The following is a 15,569-nucleotide window of genomic DNA, read 5'->3' on the forward strand; positions in this document are numbered from 1 at the left end:
ACTGTGTGAGCTTTGAAGTCCTCCAGAACTCTTCATCAGGCTACAAAAAACAGGGGATGGGGGGAAAACAAAATACAAAACTTTGCCCAAGTGTTATGGGAAGCCACCTATGCATATAGCTGGCTTCCCATAACCAGCTATGCATATAGCTGGCTTCCCATAACCAGCTTTATATCAGCCTTCCCCAAGCTAGTGCCCCCCATAACCTCCCAGCCACCATGACCATCAAGTTTTAGCAAGTTTGCTATTGGACATGTTGTTTGGGTGATTCTGGGAGTTGTAGTCCAATAAATCTGGAGGGCAGCAGGTTGGGGAAGGCTGTTTTAAACCATTCTGGTGTCTAAGTCAGAATGAGAACCAGGGATTCCAGGTATGAGAGCTGCTCTCTCTCTGGTGGGAATCTCCTCCGTACCATACTCCAACCAACCAACCTGATTTTGGGTGCTGGTCTGGCCAGGTTGAAGGATGCATCTGATTTCACCAAATAGGCAAAACAAACAAAAAAGGTACACCTAAAGCAGCACCATGATGTCTTCCCTGTATTCCCCCTTCCAAAACACAAATCCCACAGAACTGGGTTGAAATATTTATTTAAAAATTGAAAACACACATTCAACTTTATACAAAGGAAAAACTGTGTTGAATACAATAATTAAAAGTGTCACTGGGAAAAAAAAAGCTGGCTGCCTGGATCAACTGGTGGGGACCCAGGCCTGTGGAAAGCTTTTTTCCTACTTACAGGGAACTGCTCTAATTGAAGTTGTTCACCAGTATCCCACCCCCCCACCCCCATTTGGGAAAAGTAAAAAAAGAAGAAAAAGAGCAAGCACTGCGGAAGTCACTTTTCTGGCAGAACAAAAGGGTCTTTCTGCAGGTCTCCTGTCCCGGTCTTCTTCCTTTTTGTCCCCAGCACACGTGGCCCACCAGCCTGCAAGCCTGAGGTAGTCTGGGGGCGCAGGGTGCAGAAGGGGCGTCCCTGGAAGGCTGAGGAGCGTTTCAGCGCCACAGGACACTCCTCCTCCTCCTGCGCTGTGGCAACAGGATGTTCCACCGCTTTGGAGAGAGGCAGGCAGGCAGGCAGGCATCTGAGGGGCCCCACTCAAACTGGTGGTGGGAAGAGAAGGGCTATTTGGCTCCTGGGCTGCCAGCCAGGTGGCAAGAAGGCCTGGGGCATAGCAGGCACCCGTCTGATAAGCTGTTGGACCGAGCAACGCTTTCTGAAGGAGAACTGGTAGGGCAGGTAGGCAGGAAGGACCTTCAAGGAGGAGCATAAGAAACCATGGGTCTTCTGCCCACCCCCTCCTTCCCCGGATGGCACTGTGCAGCAGGCGGGCTCATCTCGAGTGACGTGGGGCATGGGCTTAGGGACACCAGAGGCCAGGCCGCCTCCTTTACAGAACAGGCCAGACCCATGAGCTTCGCCGCTCTTTCGAAGGCAGAGCCGAAATGTCTGCCTTCCTCCCTCCCTCCCCCCTCCCTCCAAGAGCTACCCTGGGCCCTTTGGAATCCTTTGGTAGGACCTGCTAAATAGGAGCACCACTTGACACCATTTCAGGCCACACAGGGCATGTTCCCCATGGCACTCTCGAAGACCCCCGCCCCAGGGCTGACACAGGCCAGCCTGCCTGCCAGAACCAGGTAGAGGGTTGCCCCAGCCAAGGCAGCAAAGGCACACAGCTTCAGGCTGATGGCCCCGGGTGGAATAGGGTGCAGACACACGCTGCAGCGTTCCCTTGCTAGGTTTCCACCCAGGGCATGTATATGCGAGTGCGCCCACATCGAGTTGGGTCGCGCAGAGGTTTCCACTGTTGCCTGGCTGGTGGAAGCACTGGCCAGCAAAGGTATGGTGGGAGGAAGTAAAGAAGCTCCATCTCTGACAGCCATTAGCCCGGCTTTGAATAATCGAGTGCTGGAGAATCGGGGCTTGTTGCTTGGGGCTTCCTTTGGCAAAGCATTCTGCCCAGCTTGGCACTAGGCTCCCCGTCTGCAGAGCAAGGGCAGGGCTGGAAAAAGGCACCCTGTCCTTGGGCCCAGCATCGATTATTCCCCTTCCTTGGGAGCATTCTCTTCCTTTGGACTTGGAGGCTCACAGTGATCAGGAGGCGCCTGAGGCAGCTGCCACGGAAGGCAGTGGCAGCAAGGAAAGGAAGCCAAGTCTACCCGAGATTTCCCGATGGCTCAGTGGCCATCAGTGCTGCTGGCCATTTCTGACCCTGATGGGCCAAGACAGCCCAGGGAGAACAGGCAGGCTGCACTCAGATGGCCTGGCTCTCAACAAATCCTGCTCTGCCCACGGAGCCTGTGTGGTGAACAGGCAAAGGGATGGTGCTTGCACCAGCCGCGGGAGCCCCCAGCAGTCCCCAAGCACAAAGGCAGCTGCTTGGACCCTGTCAGCCTCTCCTCTCCCCGCCGCCTCCCCCACCCCTAGATCCTCAGCTGTTTATTGCTGGGTCAACACACAGTGAACGACTCGGAAGCAGAGGGAAAGGGCCTGCTTCGTCGGAGCGGCGTGGGAGCAGGCAGCAGAGGCACTGGCCCAAGCAATGCTTCCTGCCCGACATGGAGCAGCCTTCAAGGAGATAGCTGCAACTCCTGGGACGAGACACAGCAGGCCACACCAGCCCACCTCCTGCATGGACTGGGAGGCCCGTGGAGAGGCGGGTGCCTCTGTCCACGTGCACAGAAGGCCCCCAGCCCTGCCATCCACCCCAGCCCTCGCAGCCTCAGCATCTCCTGCCACCATCGTGTCTTCCGAGGACGAGAAGAGGCAGGCAAAGAGACGCAGAAGGAGCAGGGAGAGATCACCACCACTGTCCCTGGGCTGGTCAAGAGCAAATGCCAGCAGCTCAAAGGCTGTGCAAGTGACGAAATGAACGGGGTGGGGGAAGGAGAGGGAATCCAACTCTGTAGAGATGCTGCAGAGCTCAAACACCACACACAAGTGCAGAGTTGGTGCCTATGGTGGGGCAACGCTACAGATGCTGCTGCTGTTGCTGCTGGGAAGATCCCTTCCTCTCCCCCAGCCATTGCTGCTACCTTCTTGGCCAGCAGGAAGCCCTGGCCCGGCCAGCCCCACAGAGAAGTGTCTTCTTGGTGAGCACCGGCGTCGCAGTATGTTCCAAACTAGGTTATCACCATTCATGTCCAGAAGGAGCCTCTTCTCTGGCTGCCTCCTCAGGAAGCTAAATCTGCACCTGGAGGGGGGGGGGCAGGGTGAAGAAGCAGTTCGCAGCATTTCCACTTAGATTCTGCCCGCTCTTCTAACAGGTTTTGACAACTTAAAAGCATTTGTGGAGGGGAAGAAAATGGCAACTGAAGTGAGTGGCTAGAGGGGCCTGACTTCTGCACACCTCCCTGGGTCATCCTGAATTAGGGCTGTGGTCCTGAAGCAATAGCCCTGGCTTACATGGGCAGGCGAGCCTTGTATTCAGCCACCCATTCATTCATTACCATGCTGCCCCATAGCCAAAGCTCTCTGGGTGGTTCACAGAAATTAAAAAACATTGAAATACATTATATAAAGTGTAAAAAACATTCGCGCAAGGACACAAAACAGACAGCACACACCACGAGACCATATGCCTAAAACACTTCAAAGCAAGCAGCCACAGGCCGCTGCTCTGTCTGGTGGGTCGCTGTGCGCGGCAGAGAATGCAGCACTCTGCCCATCCCACCACACTGCAAGCGGCACCTACTTCGCCCCGCTCCCACACGCCCAGGACCGTGGTCACTGTCACAGGGAGGAAGGAGTAGGGGAAAGCTGCTAATGGCTCAGGGGCTTCTGCCCCGCCCCGCCCCACTAACTTGCTTCTGCTTCAGGCCATCCTTTGGTTGGGTTGAAATGAGCGCAGGGGCTACTTCAGAACCGCCAGCCCCTATAATGTCGGCCTCTCCCATCCCAGGGGTTTAGGGCCTCCCCAAATGTTGCCCTTCTCTTCCTGCTCCTCACAGTATCCCAGGAGGCAGAGGTGGCAAAAGCCACTGGAGAACTGCAGCAAAGCCGGCGAGGCCGTGGCTGAGCCGGCCCTCGACCCCGGTCTCTGTGGCGCGAAGCCGGAGGCGACGTACCGCTCTCGTTCTCATCCCAGCCCTCAGCCATGCCCGCCAGCTCGTAGTGCTTCTTGCGAAGCTCGCCCAGGCGCTGGCGCTCCTTCTGCAGCCGGGTCTCCAGCTCCAGCACTCGCACCTGGCAGGGGGAGAACGGTGTCATCGCACCAGGCTGCCAGCAGGCCCCCCCCACCTGCCATCGGCCTCCTCTCCACGCGGCCCAGTGCTCCTTATTCTCTGCCTCCCACCCTCAGGCCTGTACCTGGGAGTCCATTTCTTGGCGCTTGATCTGCGTCAGTGTTGTGGCAGAGAAGTCCATGCTGTCTGCGGGGGAATACATCACACAGATGATGCTCACTGGCCACTGGCAATGCACTCTCCAGCCCTGCCCTGCCCACAATCTGCTGGGAATTCCTGCCAGGTGGCCGGCAAGCAGAGCTATGCCCTGGGGCACGAGGAAGACGCAGAACAGGAGGAAGGAGGCCGGTGGATCAAATGAGGGACAGAGGCCTTCACACCACCCACCCTCAGAGAACAGGTGCTCAGGCAGGAAAAGGGGACACCCAAAATCAGCCCAGAGGGCTCAGAAACGTACCTTCCTCCTGAACTTGCAACCTCCCTGACTTGGTGGAGGCCACCAGCCTGGCCGTCGCTTGGTTGACTCCCCGAGAGGCTGCCTGGAGCTTGCCGAGATTTGCACTGTCTTTATCTGCTTTTACCTGCCATACCGAACAGGAAGAGAGTCAGATGCCCCTCTCCAGGTGGGAGGAAAGAGTTCTGCGTGCCAAAGGATCCATAACACGGGCCTTCGGGGGTCGCGTGGTGGCAGACAACAGCAAGGAAAGCCCCACCCACCCGAAGGGCCTGCCAGAAACAAAGCTGAGTTTGAGCGGGTGCCAGAAACAAACAAAGCCGCCGCTGCCCGACAAGCCGCCACTGCCCGACGTGGGGCTGTGCTGCTCCAAGGCCGTTTCCAAAAGCAAGAACACCAAAAAGCCCCCCTTTCTACCAGGAGTCTCCCTTTCATTCCGCGGACCCTGCCCTGATCCCAGTTTTTAGAAACTCTGCGGAAGAGGAATTCTTCTGGGCACTCTTGATATTCGAGTTGCCATTGCAGAGAGGTCTGCTACAGCCTGGGCTGAGAAGACTCCTTGCAGATAGCCGCCCTAGCAGGTGACGTGGAGTGTCCACAAACGCAGCTGTGCTCAGGAGGACGCAAGCTGCGCACCCCTTCAATGGCATCAGGACACACACTGGTCCCATCTGGCAAGGCTGCCGCCGGCCTGCTCATCCCAGGAACTGGCCTCTGACGGTGGCCAAAGAGGGAAGCGCTGCATAGCAGTGAGCAGCCCACGCCCAGGCTGCCACCCAGTTATCCTCACCTTCCAGGAAAGTCCCCCGTCCTTCCGTTTCTGATTCTCTTTCAACTGATGGGGCTGGCCATGACCCACATCCCCTGCCACCGAGCGCCACAAGTCAAGTCGGCCCCATGAGGGTCCTCACCTTCGAAGCAGCAACAAGCTGCGCTGTACTTGCTGCAATTTCGCGTGAGCAGACCATGAGTTCCTCAAACTTCCCTTTGCCTTGAACTACGAGGTCAGCAGCATCTCTAGGGAAAGAGGAGGACGGAAGGTTGGGCCCCTTCCCTCCCATGCTGCAAGCCAGGGCCCCTCGCTGCGTTGTCCAGCTGCCTGCCGAGCCAGGCGGTGCTCCAGGGAGGGCTGCAGTGCTGCCCCGGACACTTACACCATCACAGTTGCTCCCCAGCCTACAGCCTTGGAGGCAGAAATCAGCCCCTCGGTCCAGCGCGAATTCCTGGCATAAAACTCCTTGGGGGATGCGGCTCCCTAGATGAGACGAAAGCATGGAAGACACTGAGCAGCAGGCGAGGACCGAGAAGTTCACGTGGCCGGACGGCAAGGCCGGCGCCGACTCACCCTTCCGCTCTCCACAATCTCTCGCTGGAGGTCCTTGGAGGCCTCAACCAGAACCTGGATGGCCTGCATTAAGCCTGTGCAGGAGCCCAGAATCCTGCAAGACACAACGCCACAGAGGGAGGGGAGGGGGCTGGGGGGAGCTCAGCCCGGGGAGGAGTTCCACTTGAAGGTTCCCGCAGGTCCCTGCCCAGGCTCTTTGCGCAGGAAGCACTGCCGTGCTGTCGTGTAAGGAGCTCGCGCTTCCTGCCGCAGGGCCAGGGGAGAGGGAGCACCTGGCCCGCTCCTTCCAGAGCACGGTCGCCGGAGAAAGGGGGGAGGAGCGCATGGGGGGGGTGCCGGGAGCGTGCTAGCAGTGCCCAGAAAAGGCTCCACCGCAACCAAGGGAGGCCCTCTGGCTAGAATCTGAGCCTGGGAGGCGTCCGTGCCACCTCTGCCCTTGGACGCCTCTTTTCCAAGACAGGCGGCCCCTTTTCTCCCACCCCCGCTGAGGAAGACCCAGAACAACAAGGGGGCAGGGGAGGGACGCAGCGGCAGCAGCCCCCAGCCCGTCTCGCCTCTTTGTGCCCCAGCGCCCTTGGCAGAGGTGGCTTTGCTAGGGAGGGGCTTGGCAGTCCATGTTACGCAATAGCAGAAGTGTGGGGTCCAGCCCCCCCCCCCCCCCGGCATGACAAGTGCAGACGGGGGGCAAAAGGGATGGCCGATGGGCCCCTCCCTCTCCCGCCACAGCAGCCTGGCAGGTCAGCGGTGGCGGAAAGGGGCTGCCTCCCACACCCACCTCTCGTTGGCCTCGAGCTTGACTCCGGCGTCCCCCGCCCGCGACTTGCTCAGCATCTCCTGTGGGGAGGGGGGGGTCAGTGCTGCGGAAAGCAGAGCCGGGTCTCTCAGGAAGCGGGGGGAGCTCACTGCCAGGGGGCTTCCAGACAAGGCTTACATTGTGCCGTCACAAGATTTGATGGGGCTTTAGACAACAACACCGTCTTCCATTTACAACCCCCTTCCCTGTTTTCCCACCACTTTCATCTCTTTTCCAACTGAAGAAAATCCGTTACGGGTGGAAAGACAGAAGAGCCAGATGAGGCGGTGAGACAGGCAGCACTCAGAGCCCCCGCTCCGTCTGGAAGCTCCCACGGGCGCACCCAGGTCTGAGGACCAGCCCCACGCAGAAGGGAGCTGTGCCTGACTCCCGCTCCTCGTCTGAAGCCACGGCGGCTCCTTCGGAAGGCTCCCGCAGCCTCCTCTCACCTCAATCCTGGCAGCTGCCGCCTCGATGGCTGCCGCCGTGGCTGCCATCTCCTTGTCCACCAGGTCCCCCAGCTCCTCTTGCTCGATGTCCAGGCCTTTGGGGCGCAGGTCCTGCAACAGAGGGGGAGGTGACCCATAGAGCTGCCGCTGCCTCTTCCTCCCCCTCTTCTCTGCCTCCCTCCCGCTGAGCTTCACACAAGGAAGAGGCGCTCAGAGCCCCCTCCCGCTGCCGTGCTATCACGCCTTGGGTGGGGCTCGCCTTGGAGGTCCAGCGCTGCCTTCCTTGCAAACCCTCCCAGCTCAGACAGGGCCCTCCCTCTCACCCTTCTTATACCACGGTGGGCCTCACCTCTCCAATTGCAGCGATCCGGCGGAGGCAGTTCCTGACAGCTGCACAGTCTGCACTTTCTAAAGCGGCCTTGTCCTTCAGGGCCCCCAGGTAGCCCAGGGTCTCGCTCCCACACTGCCGGCAGGCCTCCAACAGCACTGTGACACGACAAGGCGAGCCTCTGCTCAGACACGTGACCCAGAAGGACCCTGCTGCTCTCCCGCCCCTTCCCCGATGGGATACTCACCATCAGCGGACTCCGTGGGGGCCGTGTGCGATGCGGCACTTGCCTGTAGGATGGCATCGCCCATCAGGTGGGCAAAGAGAGCCACGCACGGCAACAAGCTGCTTGCATCTACGGGCAAACAGAGAGCACTGGAGCCCGGGGGGCGCTGGCCAAAGCCTCGCCTGTGGACCAGCGGAGGCTGGCTTGGAGCCCACGTGTCCTCCCAGGCTCACCGAGGGGCTCCTATGGCACCGTCGCCCTGCCTCATTCACATGAGGGCGGTCCAGGCAATGCCTTCCACTGGCAGTCCTCCCATGTTTTCCTACCGCCTTTTCCCTTAACACGGAAAATTCATTAAGGGGAAAAAGACAGAAGAGCTGCAAAATGCCTCCTGATTAGGGTTGTATGAGAAATTTGTTTCAGTTCATTTCAGTTTGTTTTTGATCAGAATTTACTCAGTTTGCATCTTCCGGACCAAACACCAACTCGGATGCAATTTGCGGTTAACATCTGCACATTTCAAAGCTTGCAATATGATTTGCAGACCAAAAAAATGTGTTTGCCAGCAAGCGCATACTAGGAAAATGCACATAAACATGATTTAATCAGCAGAAGAAGAATGAGTACACATCAAAGATGTGCACAGCTGATGCATTCGTTTGGAAAAATAAGCATGGATTTTCATGTGAAAAAAGATCAAAGCTCGCCATCTGATTTGGACGCAAGTTGGAAAGAGCTTCAAGGTGGAACTCAGAGGACATCGGCAAGCTCGAGTTCTGGGGTTTCGCACATCCCCACTCCTGACTGCTAGCGTAAGGAGCCCTCCACCTGGAGGCACCCTGACACCCCAAGAGAGAAACGCTGTTGCGGGGTTGTGCCGCCACGGTCAGCCTTCACTTCCCTGATACAGACGGGAGAACAAAACGCCGCGGCCAGCAGGGGCTCCAGCAATTCGGGAAGGTGTCTGTGGGGGGACGGTCTCTGGGCCGCCCACTCCGTGCCTGATGCTGCACAGGAGCTGGTGCCTGGGCAGCTGGTGTGGCTGTGAATGTCTCACCTGACTGGTCAGAAAAGTAACTGCTGCGCGCCTGCTGCAGCCGCTCCACGCACTTGGAAGCTGCCAGTGTCCTGGACAGAAGGTAATCTATGTAGCACACAAAAGGAAGGACATGCACTGAACAAGCCCGCCCAAGAACTGCAGCTGGAAATGCACCATTGGCACTGACACGCACACACCAGCCTCACAGGTGTTTGCTTATTACCTGGGATGGATTTAGACATTTGTTTTCGTGAGAACGGTGGAAGGAGCCCTAGAGGACAGCAGGTCAAGGGGACTCGTGGGTTTAGAGGGCTTGGGCCCAACATCTCCCACGGCCCACCTGCTCACAGGGTCAAGTTGTTGTGCAAGTCATAGATTTCCCTCTGGAACCTTAGAATCGTAGAAGAGCAGGGCTGGAAGGGGTCTATAAGCCCATCGAGCCCAGCCCCTGGCTCAATGCAGGAATCCAGGTCAAGGCATCCCTGTAGACTAGAGCCATGCTGTAATGCAGACCTGCATCAGGGTCTGTCTCTTCGAGAAAACAACAAGATAGCAGCTATGGCTCCACATAGCCTCTCGGTATCTTTCCTGCTCCACAGAACAGAAAGCCTGAGCCATCCTCGGGTTAATGCGCCCCTCCCTTTCCATCTAGCCCGAAAGGTGAGAAGCGGGTCTTCCTGTCCACGTGCAGCTATTGTGACTGGCGAAATAGGTTAGGCAGTCAGCTCTGACCACCCCGCAAGACAAATCATAACAAAAAAGGGGCCAGGCTTTCCTTTAGTCCACTGTCGCCTTACCGCCTCTCAGGACACCCAGGGGCACTTTGCGCTGAAGGAGTCCCAGCTCACTGTGAGTGTCATCCTCTACGTGCTTGGCACGGGCTGTACTGTTTGTTCTATTCTCGAAGTCCCTGCCTTCTTCCCCTTGTTCCCCCAGTTCCCTTAGTCAGTACTTCCTTTCAGCTGGGACCTGAGGTTGCGGAGTAACTTTCTGACAAGCCCAGAGGGAGAGTTCTCCTCCCCGCCATCTAGACCACCTGAAGCCACATTATTGAGCTTCAGGGGTCAGGGAAGTAAGAAGGGAGAGGGTGGGCTGAGCAGTAACCAGCCGGAGAGGGGAGCTTGGGGGGCAATCCTCCTCGTGCCCAAGTAAGGGCGCCTCATGTTCGGAGAAGCGCACTCGGCCCTCCTCAGGCCGACCAAGGCAGCCTAGGAATGCCGGGGGACACGCCGCCGGAGCTCTGCCCTTACGGGCTGGTGCCGGAACGGCTGCCGCTCAGCATCGCATATGTACTGACCACCCAGAGCTCTTGGTGGGGAGACAGTGGGAGGAGCCAGCTCCGGCCTGCTCACCCGCAGAGCTCGTGCAGCCGGCGTGCGCAGGGTCTTCCAGTCGATCCAGAGCGTCCTGCACCACGTGCTCGGCCTCCCTCACGGCACACCGCAGGAGGGCAACCTGCTTGTCTAGGAGCTGCTGCCGGAGGGCCTGTGCGGTGCTCTCCTGGGGGCAAAGGAGGAGAGCCTGCTAGTGGGGCAAGGCTGGCTACCATTCCAGGGCGGGGGGTATCAGCTCTCAAGACCAGACAAGCGGGGACAGGATGGGCATGCTTGGAAACAGAGTCTCACTGGTCGATGCCCATTCAGCGCAGTGCTCAAATTACAGGCGAAGAGGTGGGGGGCACCTCAGGAATGCCCCTCGACTCCCCAAATCATGGCACCCCATAGCCTTCTAAAGGGGCAGCTGCAGCAGGTAAATGGGTCAGATCCCCTCTGAGCCCCTGTCATTCAAGCACTGATCCAGCCTCCTTCCCATCTCTTTTCAATGGATCACCCTGTAACACAATACAAGTGTCTGGTGGCAACCCGTCTTGGTGACAGTGGCCAGTCTCCAGAAGCCGACCCCACCCTAACCCTAACCCACCAATTACAGAGGAAGGGAGAGAATCGGAACATCTACAACTATATTTAAAACTGATTTACAGCATGGTGTTTCCTGTGCAAAACAGGAGGCTGCGGTAGAATACTGAGCCCCACAATATGCCCAGGACTCCACTGGACAGAAACATCAGCTGAGAGAGTGGAGGGGATGAAGAGGACGTGCCCCCCCGCTTCAGCCCAGCTGAACTGGGCATCATCTGTCTTTCTGGGCCTGGCAGGACCCTGAAACCCACCTAGCCAGGGAGCTCAGGGCCAGCGGGATCTCCACTGACCCTCCCCGACCCTGCAAGACTCCTGGCTGCGAGTGGAGCCACTCTCTGGGCCCCCCCGAACCCCGACACGGCCTGCCCCAGCCAAGCTTACCCTCTCGCCCAGGCGGCTCTGCAGCTCCAGCACCTTTGTGCTGCTGTGCTCCACCTCTTCCTCCAGGCTGGCCTTCAGCTGCTGGCCTTCAGCCTGCAAGGCTTCCACCTGCCGGTCACGCTGGGCCACGGTCTGGGCCAGGGCGGCCCTCTCCTGCTGCAGCCTGGCCAGGTGAATGCTGTGCTCGGCCTCAGACTGGCAGGGCGAGGCGAGGCGAGAGGAGAGTGTCAGGGTGGAAACTGAGCCCATAGAGCCCCAGAGCAGTTCTGATTCTGAGGAGGACCAACCACCCAGGGGAGAAGAGCGCACTCATCGCTCACAGGCACAGCGGCAAGGAGAGATTCCTCCCGCCCGCATTCCTGAGAGAGATAGTCACCCTGGCAGCGAGAGAGTGGGGGAGGGGGCCTTGCTGGACGCTCGGCGCAGACGCAGGGAGCGGCGCCAGATGGAGGGCGCCGAGAGGAGGCGCTCTGCCCGCTTGGTGCTAAAACAACGGTCGTGTCCCGAGGACCCAAGGGTAAGAGGGAGGACCTCTCCATAGCCCATAAGTTCAGAGTCTTCCCGCTCTTCCCCTTCAAACGGGGACCAACTGCCTTACTCGGAGCTTAGGCTACTCTGCTAACTACCCCAGTGCACTTCCTTGCTTAGTCACTGGTGATGAGCATATGAAGGAGTCATTCAGCTGTAAAGGAATAAAGCCTTGGAAAGAATCCTCTTCGTCTGAGTCTTGACTTGGCTACTGGAGGGGACTGTAAGAGGCAGCTAGGGCGCTCCTGACAGAGAGAACTTCCCGGCTTCTCCCCAACTATGTTCAGTTCCACGGGACCGCCCCCACTCCTCTCCTCCCTCAGAGGTCCATAGGCCATGCTGGTCTTGCCCGCTCACCCGCAGCCCGGCACTCAGCCTCCTCAGCCCTGCCCCTCCCCTGCCGCTTGCGAAGGCCGCAGTCCCGGCTGCAGTCCCCTGAGGAGGCAGGCAGCAGACTCCTTGTGGCACACACAACTTCCCTGCGGGGCTGCTGGAGGCTGGGAGGCCCGCCAAGGGATTCCGAGGACGGTGGGCAGGAGGGGCTCACCCGGGCACTGGACTCAACGGTGCTTCGGAGGGCCTGAGCTTCCTGTCTACTGGCAGCGAGGTCCCTCCTCAGCGTCGCCAAGACTTCTGCCTGCTCCTGGGCCTGCAGGAACCCAAAGCACCGAGGGGGGTTTGCACGTTCTCCCCAGCCATCGCCCGCCGCCACCTCGCCACGGTCGTCACACCGTCATCCTGCCCCCCCGCCCCCTCCCCTACAGACAACACTCCTGGCGCCGGCACACACCCCCTCACCTTCCGCTGGGCCTGCTCACTCCACCGCTGGATGGAGTCCTCAAGCTCTCTCTTGTCCCGCTCTGCATCGCCTTGGACCTGCCTCGCCACAGTCACCTGTTTGGTGACTTCCGCATTCTAAGGAACATGAACAGGAAGGCAGGGGTGGGGGGGGCGTAGCCACTCAGCTCATGGGCTCGAGCAGAACAGGAAATATATCCCAACCCCAAACTAGGAACCAATAATTGTCAATATGCGTAAGTCGTTTGGAATGAAGTATGCATGTGCGTGTGTATAGGTCTTTTTATATATCCTTTCATATACATTGTTATATATAGTCTAGTCTGTAAAAATTAGACAACTGAGGAAGACCTAAGGTCGAAATGCATTTTGTTCGTTTCTGGTACTGAATTATACATTTGCCAACTTGATTTTAATCCCTTCTGTACTCAATGACTCCACAGTCCCAGGCCGAAGAGATGAAGCCACTTTCTCAGACTTTGGGGATATTATTCACCTTCACCGGTTTGCTTCTCCCAGCTGGTTTACTGCCCCCTGGGCACGGGCATCCTGGCAACAGGGAGCCCCTCCTCCCGCCTCCGGGGGCCCTGTGAACTCGCCTCCTCCCGGAGGCTTCTGCCGCAGGGCCACACAGCAGCTGTGCCTTTCCTGTGCCGCCTAGAGAGCACGGGGTGTTTCGCGGAGCCCGGCCCAGGCCACAGAGTCCCCCGGCCCCTCCGCCTCTGACGACACTGGGAGACTGCGCACGTTCCCCTCGAATGCCCCAGCCCGGCCAAGGCTTTTGCTCAGCACAGTGCAGAGGCAGACCCAGCTCCTAACACCCTCCCTGCTTCCTCTGGCTGCTGGCTTTCGATATCACGATGAAGAGAAACGACAAAACCTATAATTGGAAAGCCACAGATTGGTCTGTAGCTGCCCCAGAAAGGGCCCTGAATTCCTGAATGGGGGCGAGGCAGCAGTGAACCACTCCTAAACCTAAACTAGGGATTCTTCCAGATGAGGCTTTGACTGAGCCATCATCCTGCCTCATTCTTGCCTTCCACTTGTAACCCTCCCATGTTTTCCCATGGCTTCTTCCATCTTTTCTCTTACTGCAGGTAATCCATTAAGCAAGCAATCCTATGGTCCCTGGGCGAACACTCCAACCTCTGAAGGGGGAGTCGGAGATCCAACCCTTCTCCCTCACTCCCTCATGACGGGTGCAGGAAGAGCCGAGAGGTCAGAAAAGCAACATCGGAAGAGGAGGAAAGGTGGGTGGGGAGGGGAGGAGACCAGAGAAGCCAGGATACGAGTTATCCTGAGCCTCTTCCAGCTCCCTTCCTCCCCCTCCGAAGGGCCCTTGCTGAAAAGGCCATCTAGCAAAATCTGTAGGGCAGGAGGACAGGGAAGTGAAGATCGCCTCTGCTGCTCCTCCTGACCTGCACCAGATGGTCGGATGCCTCCAGAGCTAAGAAAGAGAAGATGGCATTGCTGCACAAGGCTTCCTCCGGGGTAGGGCTAGGAGCCGTCTCTCCAGAAGCCCCCCAGATCAACAGGCCCGTTGCCTTGGGGTGTGCCAGTGGACACAACCCTATCTCATTGCCCGGGGCCGGACCAGATGACCCCCGCGTTGCCCCAGCACTGAGCAGTGGAGGAGGAGGAGGCGGCACACAGCACTACCTTGCGCAGGAGGTCGGCGTGGTTCCGCACGAGCTCGCCATGCTTTTCCTTGAGCTTCGTGTAGCGCTGCTCAGTCGCCTGTGCTTTCCCTGAAACGGGAACGGAAGAGGCCGGCCAATGGCTCGAGAGTCCACGCAGGACAGGGGCACCATCCCAGAAGTGGGTTGGCCCAGCCCCCCTCGCGGTGCAGGCCCAGCCCCACCCTAGAAGGGAGAAAGGCAGGAACAGGGCCCTGTTCCCATGGCATGGCAGCACGTCCAGCATCCCGGAGCGACCGACGCCCCCGCCCTGCCATTCCTCCCTGCATCCCACTGTGTTCTTGAAGACCAGCCCAGAAGACTGCCGTGGGGCTGCAGCTGGGCCGCAAGGCGGCAGAGCAGGAGGCGGCCTTGGGGTCCGCCTTGCGATGGTTTAGCAACGCTGCTCTGTGGGACTTCACTACAGCATCTCCCTGAAAGGGCACGAGCCTGGCTCTTTTGAGTTTAAGCTGGGTCAGCCAGCCTGGTGTTTGCAGGGCTGGTCAGGCCTGGGGTCTGCTTCTTTTACAGACAGGTTTTAGATGGCTGCAAAAAGAAGCAGGAGCTGAGACAGGTATCAACAGCAACGTCAGAAGCTGCCTTATAGCGAGTCCGACCCTGGCTGGGTCCACCTAGCTCAGCACTGCTGACGCTGACTGGTAGCAACGGTTCTCCGGGGCTTCGGGCTGGATTCTTTCCCAGCCCTGCCTGGAGCTGCTCTCGGGGATTCAGCCTGGGGCCTTCTACAGGCCAAGCGGAGCTCTGCTACCGAGCCACGGCCCCTCGCTAGGCTTGCTGGCATGTCCTTCACAGCCCCCGCGGCAATGCAACGTCAGTGGCCATACGGCAGGACTGCTGCCACAGATTCACTGTCCGTGTGCTCGTACAGACAAACAGCTGTGCCCCCTGAGACTTGGGGCTGGGCAGGGCAACGCACTTGCAAGAAGCGGGGATCCAACTGCTGACTACCTCCCCCGCCCCGCCAGGCCCGGGAAGCCCCCCCCTCCAGTCGCTCACTCTCAAACTCCGTGAGGCTGCGCTGGGCCTTCTCCGTGTCCTCATGCCGCTTCTTCAGCTCGCCCAGCTCCGTGCGCAGAAAGTCGCCCTCGTCCAGCGCCTGCTGCTTCAGGTGCTGCTGCTCCGCCAGCTCCGCCTCCCGCTCGCTGACTCGCCCCTCCAGCTGCACGGCCAGGCGGTGGCTCTGCAGGCCCCCCAGTCACGGAGAGGACTCAGCGGGGCCCCAAGGGGGCCGCTGGGCTGGCTGCGAAGGCCAAGCACAGCAGGCCGCAAAGCACCGCAAGCAATACAGGCAAGCTGCACAGTGGGCGGGGGGGCGCAACCCTGATTTTGGGGCTCTATGACCACCATGTTCAGAAAATGCCTGCCCTCCCTCTGGGGTGCAGATGGGGTATGCAGCTGCAGGAAAATGTTACATGCCAACAGTCCCC

The 15,569-nt window shown here is 58.9% G+C and overlaps 1 protein-coding gene across 3 annotated transcripts in view; it reads right to left on the reverse strand.

Annotated features, from left to right (window-relative positions):
* Positions 1 to 575: 575 nt before the first annotated feature.
* Positions 576 to 15,569, reverse strand: part of HIP1 (huntingtin interacting protein 1) — a 71,552-nt gene continuing 56,558 nt past the window's right edge. For 2 of the 3 annotated variants that reach the window (XM_084823101.1, XM_084823100.1), the window contains exons 14-31: positions 15,139 to 15,322; positions 14,105 to 14,193; positions 12,446 to 12,562; positions 12,195 to 12,296; positions 11,120 to 11,314; positions 10,172 to 10,319; positions 8,838 to 8,924; positions 7,802 to 7,909; positions 7,576 to 7,712; positions 7,227 to 7,337; positions 6,760 to 6,818; positions 5,985 to 6,078; positions 5,794 to 5,894; positions 5,551 to 5,656; positions 4,643 to 4,766; positions 4,310 to 4,371; positions 4,069 to 4,186; positions 576 to 3,194 (exon numbers count right to left, since the gene is read on the reverse strand). In XM_084823101.1, coding sequence (XP_084679227.1) covers positions 3,175 to 3,194; positions 4,069 to 4,186; positions 4,310 to 4,371; positions 4,643 to 4,766; positions 5,551 to 5,656; positions 5,794 to 5,894; positions 5,985 to 6,078; positions 6,760 to 6,818; positions 7,227 to 7,337; positions 7,576 to 7,712; positions 7,802 to 7,909; positions 8,838 to 8,924; positions 10,172 to 10,319; positions 11,120 to 11,314; positions 12,195 to 12,296; positions 12,446 to 12,562; positions 14,105 to 14,193; positions 15,139 to 15,322 — 1,962 coding nt within the window. In that variant the 3' untranslated portion in view covers positions 576 to 3,174. Of the gene's footprint in view, positions 3,195 to 4,068; positions 4,187 to 4,309; positions 4,372 to 4,642; positions 4,767 to 5,550; positions 5,657 to 5,793; positions 5,895 to 5,984; positions 6,079 to 6,759; positions 6,819 to 7,226; positions 7,338 to 7,575; positions 7,713 to 7,801; positions 7,910 to 8,837; positions 8,925 to 10,171; positions 10,320 to 11,119; positions 11,315 to 12,194; positions 12,297 to 12,445; positions 12,563 to 14,104; positions 14,194 to 15,138; positions 15,323 to 15,569 lie in introns of those variants that run through there. The other variant, XM_084823102.1, reaches the window with a different exon arrangement.

Source organism: Heloderma suspectum, chromosome 16 (genome assembly GCF_057233095.1).
Source record: "Heloderma suspectum isolate Gila_16-S chromosome 16, 16-S_ref, whole genome shotgun sequence".
NCBI classification, from domain to species: domain Eukaryota; kingdom Metazoa; phylum Chordata; class Lepidosauria; order Squamata; family Helodermatidae; genus Heloderma; species Heloderma suspectum.